Here is an 8,704-nt window from a genome sequence, read left to right on the forward strand (position 1 = left end):
GTATGTTGGGGGAATTTGGGAGTATGATGTGTATTAGATAGTGATTATATGGTTATGTGATTATATGAGGTGGTTTCGTAGAGGAGCAATATTGAATAGCTGCTTTGTGACGATCGTGGTGAATTGTTTATTCCAGGTAGGGTTTCACTACTCGGTTATTGATTACATAATTGTTGGTGATGGTTGTGTTTATTGTTGATCTATAACACGTTGGTTTTGTGTTGGCGTTGTTGTTGTATAATTGGTTGTGTAATTGTCTGTGGTTCGCGAGGCGTGTCCACGGCCAAGTGGGGTCACTTGCGGGAGTGGCTTCATGCCCTTGATTCGCCCTCTGTGGAACCCGCCACAAGAAGGGGATGTGCACATTAAGGAACATGGGTTATCGCTCGGAATAGATGAGCGGGGATTTGGTGGGTACGGCTGCGGCCCCCCACTGGCGGCGTGGAATATCTGTTGCGATGGGTATTCTGGCAGGACTACACACTTCAGTGTGTAGTCAGTTGTGTGGAGTTGTGACGGAGTTTGGGTAACTTGTGTATTTTATATGTTGTATTGTGTTTTGTGTAATCAGTAACTGACCCCGTTTAAATGTTTTGAAAAATGTGGTGATCCATTCGAGGATGGTGAGCAGTTATTGAGCAGGTATGAGATGGCTTGCGCATAGGATAGCTGGGATGAAGTCATCACTTATCATTAGAGTCTTCCGCTGTGTCATGAACTTAGTTTTCGTTTCAGTGTTTGGTTTTGGAACAGTTGTATTTACTTTACAGTTTTGGCTTTGGAATTGTAATCACTTAAACTCATTTACTTAATTAAGTACGTTTCTTTATGGTCTATTTGATATACCTTTCCTCGGGCAACCGAGATGGTAGCATTCTCATGCATTAGGTGGTCTTGGTAAGGCACTTGGTGTATGAGGGTGTTACAGTAAGGTTATCGTGTTTGGGGGCGACTTCCGGCAAACACTCCCAATATTTCCCCAGAGGTCACAACGAGAAATAGTTGAGGCTAGCCTGGTAAGCTCACCTATTTGCCCGAAGATGATCAAATTTAAACTGACTGAGAATATACTTGCGCAAGCTGACCCTGAATTTGCAAAATTTCTGCTTGCGCTGGGTAACGAAACATTACAATCCAAAGAATCCGAGTATATCAGCCTCCCAGATGGGATGGTCAGGGACCCGGAGTACGCCAGCCTAGACCCTATATGCGAACTCGCAACACTCATGTTTCCAGAATTAGATTTTGATACATTTGATTCTGAAATCTTTACAACCAGAGCAATACTAACCCCGCTAAACGACGACGTGGACGCAATTAACAATGTCCTAATCGAAAAGTTCCCCAGCCAGGCGATCACCTACAAAAGCCACGATTCAATGCAAGATGACAACTGTGCGGTCTACCCTGCAGAGTTCATCAACAAACTTAACCTTGGTGGAGTGAGTCCTCATGAGCTCATTTTAAAGGAAAACCGCCCTGTCATTCTTCTCTGGAATCTCCAACCATCATTTGGCCTCTGTAATGGCACCCGAATGATTTGCAAGAGGTTTTTACCAAACTCAATAGAATGCATTATTATGGTTGGCCATCACAAAGGAGAACACATTTTCATGCCAAGAATCAAGCTCAGGCCATCAACTACAGCAAAATACCCTTTTCAGTTTCAGAGGAATCAGTTTCCTTTAAAGCTAAGTTTTGCAATGACCATCAACAAATGCCAAGTCCAGACATTAAGTCAGGTCGCTGTATACCTTCCACGACCATGCTTCTGTCATGGGCAGCTATATGTTGCATTATCTAGAGCTCGCAAATCAAGCCAAGTGACTGTGATCGCAACACCAGGGCCTGAGGGAGTTCCGCCGGCTTTTGTAAAGAATGTCGTCTCTTACGATGCGCTTTCTTTTGCAGGAATCGCCTAACCAACCTGCCATAACAAGGTCTGCTTGCAATTAAAACTTTATACACGTACATTCAGTTTACCCCCACGCACTCTACCTTTAAATTACAATCACAACTGATGCGTGTTTTTTTGTTTTTCTAATTTTTTTAATATTTTTAAAAACTGCAGATCAAGGTAGGCCAATGACAGGCACTCTTTTTTTTTGGAAAGCGGCAATATGTGTAGATATTTATGCGGGTGGACAATGGTATGTGTAGCAATACTTCAACTTTATACTAGATACCCCTGCGGTGTGCCATAGCCCCATCAACATTCAAATGTGCGTCCATATGCTATATGGCCCGTGTATTTTCCGCTGTTTTTTTACACTACTCTTGTAGTTTTATCCGTCGCACTTGCAAAAGTTCTTTGGTCGGAAATGGTTGTGACAGTGGCCAGACTAACAAACTGAAATACCAGCTCATTTCAACGTACTTTTGAATGACCAACCCCCCTGTACCTGAAAAATTATGAACATTGCCGTAATATTGACCCTTTGCTTATGAGGTCGAATACGAATTTGATGGAGTCTTACGTCGTACTATTAAAAGGTCGTGGTCATGTCCACAAAAGATTGCTTCTACTTTGAAAATACCTTTAAATCTGGGACAACCTTGAACAAAACCACAGATTAGACAAGGGATTAAATGGTAAACTTATACCCAGTTGGGGAAACATGACATAATGCATCGCAACAATAAATAAATGATGCAAGTTTAGTTCGGAATAGTGGTTCTACAAAAATGCATGCAGGGCATTTCAGCAGAACTCATCCATACGATTCTTCTTGTCCATTACCATTAAATGAATTTTTTTTAGGGTAAAAAGGGGGTTAGTAGTCCACATATCGATACTGCATTCTAACCACATGGATAATGACTTGCCGCATTAAGGAAACACATGCACAAAAAACTATAATTAACTTAATCGAGCTAATCTGTATAAAATAGTACTCCGTCTTTTCCTGTTTAGACCCCGTTTGCTTTTTGTACAAGCAAACCAATAGAAAAACAAAGGGCAGCGCAATATTTGTTTTCAATTTAATTACCATTAAGCCCTCATATGTATGGACTTTATAGTTGAAAAAATCTTCAATTATTTAACGGTCAATTCATTGATTAGTTGATGTCCATATAAGGAAGTAGAAATAATCAAGTGGACTGTCTACAAAAACAAATACACGAGCAAAACAGTTATAACGTAAAAAAACGTTAATACAACGGAAAAGGGCTTGCTTTTGCTTCTTATAAGAGTACAATAATTCTTAAAATATATGAACAGAACAAAAAAAATTTGTGGTACACTTACCATAGTTCTATATAATAACTAAATTATAATAATAAAAAAAAAAAGGTACAAGACCTCTTATAACCACATGTATAAGACTAACACACAACAACCCCTTATTTCACTCACTGGGCCCTCTGTTACAACATTACTTACTTTCTAAAGCTACAGTTGTCCGCATACCCTTTGTACTTAACAAATCATTCTCTATGTACATGCAAACAGTTTAGCAAACAGTTTTGCAGATTTTCCTCCCATAAAATAAGCTAAGACCCCTTACTTTGCAAAGCAGCCTGGAAATATTTGAAGAACCTGTGTTAATACCGCCTTCCTTCCACAACATTGTGTTATAAGTGCGAGTTTCAAAGCGGTAATCTCTAATTAAAGTATCTGTTTATTCAGCTCAGTTTTATACAATCTCTTCAATTTGGTTATACTTAGCATGAGTAATTATAAGCATTCCTTTTTATGTTTATCTGATCAATTTTGTGTTGTTATTAAAGTACATGGTTCTATAAATCGATGACTTAATGATTAGACTAATAAACATTAAACTGTGATAAGAGTTCCTTTCTGGTAAGCCTGTAACATAAGTCTTCAGATGTTTACATTCAGATGTGTCGTTAGATAATGCTGTGTCCAGTTGTTGTGTTACTAAATAGGAAGATCCTTTCAAACCTTGTCATACAATCTTTGTAGAGTGGCATTATGGGTTAATGTATTCAGATATGAACCCATGGGTAGACGATTTCACAATTTTCCATTATAATGTTGGTTATCATATGCTTTTTGCAGTGTAAATTACAGATAATGTTAAGAGGTGTCGTACCTGTAATTTGCATTTCAGAGTCCCTTTAATGTTTGGCAGCACTTGTTAGCTATCTATGCTGATGCCAACGACAACCTTAGTAGCCTAGGCACATAAAAACAAAATAAAAAAGGGGTTACATAACACTGTTATCCATTATTACTACAACCAGAACTGAAAAATGTGAGGATGTGTGATGACAGTCTGTGGGGCGTAGGGGGGACTGTATTTGTACTGTTGCGTCTTGAATTACTGTACTAAATAATTAATGTAGTAATTATAAACACATGCAAATTACCAATTATACAAAGGCCTACACTAACCAACCCACCAAACTATATGTTTAATTGGCCATACCGACACTCACAACTTCCCATATTACCTATGTTGCAGAATTATAATGGCGGGCGGCAAGGTTTATCTGGACGAACTCAACACCAGCAGCCATAGTTACAAGGTCAAGGTGAAAAGGGTACACAAAAACAAGCCCTTAAAATCTGCCACAGATGTACTTTACTAGACGGTAGTGCTACAAGATGATAAGGCAAGGCATCTATCATATTTATACTCTGACTTTGTCCACAATGTTAAACCACTGTGCACATGTTAATTATTATCACTAAATATTTCACAGTTGTCTTTGTGCTCAAGCCAGCTATATCAAATATTTGCTTTTGTCACGACAATTTAAGTTTGCCCGCAGCCTTAAACCATTAATTTCCGATTTACACCTGGAAAAAACATTATAGCTTACAATCTCATTGTTTCGTGTTGAAGAGCACCGAATGTTCTATGAATCCCTCAATCACGGACACACGTCTGATTAATTAGGATGGGCTGGGCTAGGCTGTTGTTAGCAAAGGACTGTAAATGCATTGTGTAGCATCTGATATTGGTTGTTTTATTGACGATGCCGCTAAACATCTCTGATCCTCTACAGGCACTTAGCATTGGATATTCCGATATAATTACATGTCCACTTTCTAATGTACAGGGGAAGAAAATGAGGGACATATTGTTTGGGGATCAGATTGCAGGCCACGTAGATGCTCTCGTATATAATGGGGTATATGAGATAGCAAATGCTCCTATAAAACCACTACTCGACCAATACAGGCGGGATCCTACTGAAATGGCTTACACAATGGGTTTTGGCCGCCAAACACTTATCCATCCACTGACTTCTACGCCTGGCTCATTCATCCCAGATTACCACTGCATATCTCAGGTGCCAAAGACAACTACAATGTATGACGTATTTGGTGAGACTCATAGCTGCACTCACAAGCGTGAATGCTTATAAAATGTTACCTATACATTAACGTGGTCACAAAACCCTACAGATGTCATTGGAACACTACTGTATATCGAGCCAACTGCCCGCGAGGTCTCTTCTAGGCAAGGCCGGAAAAACACTGTCAGAGATATTGTCCTCGCTGACCACAGGTAAAACTTATATCACCTTGCTATGTGCATAGACTTGTCTGCCTGGCAATCCAGGACCACTAACTAACACCATCGTGTATCTGATAGTCTTGATCAACAAATTGCCGTGTTGTTTTGGAATGAACTTGCTGAAAGCGACTGTGATAAGCTGGCTTCCTTGGTTCAAACATTGTCAGTGCTTGGTCTCACAGCAGTGAGGGTTTCCACTCATAGAGGTAAAATAGGCAAATTGGCCAGTTATAACTGAGCAACCTAAAAAAACACTAATACTCATACCCATGCTAGTCAGGTTTTTCACTAACAGGTAGCATGTCAACGTTAATCGAAACAAGTCCTGAAGGGCCTAAGGTGGCCACTCTATTAGAATGGTACTGTGCTCCGTCGCCTGAAAATTGACCTGCTATTTACCAACTTAAGCAGTGTGGCGAACTTTGATTAAAATGCGAATTCTAATCCCTTTTCTTGTATGCAGGAATAGCCAGAACAAACAGTTCCTGACAGGACTGCAAGCAAGGCTCACCAGGGCTAGAGATCCCAGTGCGTCAAGTGACATAGTTACCCTAAGCGTTCTCAAGACAAAAAAGGTAACAAGAAATTGCCTAGGAACAAGCAAATAAGCATACGGCTGTTTAACCGTAGCTTTCCATCGTTATGGTATCTATGCTTAAGCTAACTGCTACCTCCTGCACCAATGGAAGGCAACTCTGTACCTCCAAATCCAAACACTAATCTGTAATGTAAACAGGCAAAACACATATTGCAGGACGAGAGGTTCCATCTAAACGTCACCGTCCCTATGGCCGAATTCCAAAAGACTAACGCATATGTAGGCTGTTCCCATTGTGGCAAACGGTCAGACTATGCAGTAGGAAAGCACTTCAAATGCGAAACTTGTACTAAGGAGGGAGTTGTGGCAGAACCAAGGTAAGCTAACCCTGTTTATTGGTACGACGTGCACAAGTAACGTAAATCTTGAACATGCCCTTATCAAATTATACTTCTCACGCGCAGGGTAACCTTCAATTATAAAGTTTCTAACAACACTGACCAGTTGGAGATCACAGCATTTACAGAGGACACTGTGAAACTGTTCCGCATGTCAGCAGCAGATATCTTTCACATGAAACACTTGGTATATTGCCCACAACATCCTGAAAAAACTTTGTTCTGCCATTATATTAAGCACCTATTTAATATATTACCATTATAAAGCATTGCAAAACCACGGTGTGGACATTGCCACCTGTAACGCCCAGCCGATTTGTGGGACATAGCAGCGGTCTTTTTGAAATCCACGCTCGGCGGCGTAAAAATGCTTTCGACCGGATCGTTTTAGATCGATCGGTTTCGTCTCGGCAAGGGTCTCGAAACGATGCAAGAGATGTTCGGAGTCGCCACCAAGCATTTGTGGGATGCTTGGAACCCGTTTGAATCCACTTTATACCTAGGTCAACCAAGGCAAAAAGCGGTGTTTGACATAGGTACTAAAGATAAGGAATCGTCCCTCTTTAGCATCTTATCTCTAGAATGACTCTCGTACACTCTGGATAAGGTCCTCCACTATCCAAAGTTTCTGAATAAGAGGTGAAGGTACGTATTGGGAAGCCCTTTAATTGGACACCCAATCTCACCCGCGGTAGCGGCCTCTACTGACCGATCTTGGTTGGTTAAATGTAAAAGTTGATAAAACGGGTAAATGCATGACTGCGCATCCACAAGTTTGAACCTAACATGTGAGATTTCTATATCGGTTGTTTAATCCAAGTATCAAGTATTTGATGTTGAGTTGGATTTAATGTTGATTTGCACGTAAGACGGAAATTAAACATCCATTTACCGAGTTAGGTTTATGGTGCATAACGTGATCCATTTGTCTTAGTAAGGCGTTTTGCAAATATAATGTAAAATGGACAGATTCGTCATCTGATCCGTCCTGTATTCAGGTTAACCGAAGTCGGGACCGTCCTAGACAAGTGCTGGCAGGCAATGCAAACGGGCCTGTCCTGATTTGAAAATTGGAAAATGAGTGGCCTGTTTAGGCGCAGATCAATAGACGATTGAAGGACGTCTTCTGACCATTAAAAAGGTTTGTAAAATGGATTGAAAAGAGGGTGTTTTTACCCGTCTTGATTTGAAAGGGTTGTTTAGACCGCTTTTGTGTTGATATGAAGAACGAGACTTGAATAATCGTTATTCTGTTGACAATATTCGATGTCGGGTTTGGTTTTGCAAGCTTGACATGAATAGTTTTGAAAATGATTATGAACTAATTGTTTTTAGTCCATTTGTTTGTAATTAGTCAATGTTTATCATCGTACTCGAGTTAAAATCCGACATGGTATGTAGAACCAAGGATGATTTTGCATTTATGACAAATGCATTTATTTTAAAAATGTAAAGAAATTAAATAAAAGGTTTTAAAATATCTTTTAAAATGTTATTAACCAAATATTATCACTGAAACACGGATTAAACCGTCATGGTATTAGGAACCAATGGTGAAAAATTTTTCATGGTTAAAGTTTGTCATAAAAATGATTTGAAATATTTGAAATGGTAAAAACCGATTACAAATAAGAAATGAAAATAAAGGGGAAGAAGAGACCAAACACGGCTAGATTAAGGCCTGAGAGGGGCCTTAGGCGCGAGCCCGTCTGCTATACAAGCAGCCCCTGTCTCGGCCAAAATCCGGTTTTGGCTCATTTATCCCATATTTGGACCATTGATGCGTGCATTTTATATACTTATTATACCATATTTGCACGCATCTCTATGCATATTTAGTAGTGTTTAGCTACATATGTCCCTCGAATTGTCTACTTTGGTTTCTCTTGTCTTATTTGCAGGAACGAACCAAAGAGAGGCGGAATCAAGCTTAATACATGTCCCTATGCATGCATTTAGAAGATAAGTTGAGTCGGAGCTTGAAGACTACTATTTTGAGATGCGTATAGAAGTAAGTTAGCTAGGCGAGCAAAGAAAGAGTTTTAAATTACTAGTGCCTATTTTGGAGAGCCATATCTCGAGTTGTACAACATATTTTCAAGTGAATCCAATTGGAGATGAAATCTTGTCCTCTTAGCTTTCCAAATCCACCGGAAAAGCTCTGTTTTCCCAAGTAACGAAGAAATGGCGGCCATTTTAAATTAAGTGCGCGAAGCAGGAATTATGCGCTGGAAACCACTCGATCGAGTACTATAGTGTTCGATCGAGTAGTTTAA

General features: G+C 39.8%; 1 protein-coding gene across 1 annotated transcript; it reads left to right on the plus strand.

The window, feature by feature from the left end:
- The first annotated feature begins 1,040 nt into the window (after positions 1 to 1,040).
- Positions 1,041 to 1,922, plus strand: LOC141616948 (uncharacterized). Its single transcript, XM_074434117.1, has one exon. The coding sequence runs from the start codon at positions 1,041 to 1,043 to the stop codon at positions 1,920 to 1,922; it is 882 nt and encodes a 293-aa protein (XP_074290218.1).
- Positions 1,923 to 8,704: the final 6,782 nt, after the last annotated feature.

Source organism: Silene latifolia, chromosome X (assembly GCF_048544455.1).
Source record: "Silene latifolia isolate original U9 population chromosome X, ASM4854445v1, whole genome shotgun sequence".
In the NCBI taxonomy this organism is placed as follows: domain Eukaryota; kingdom Viridiplantae; phylum Streptophyta; class Magnoliopsida; order Caryophyllales; family Caryophyllaceae; genus Silene; species Silene latifolia.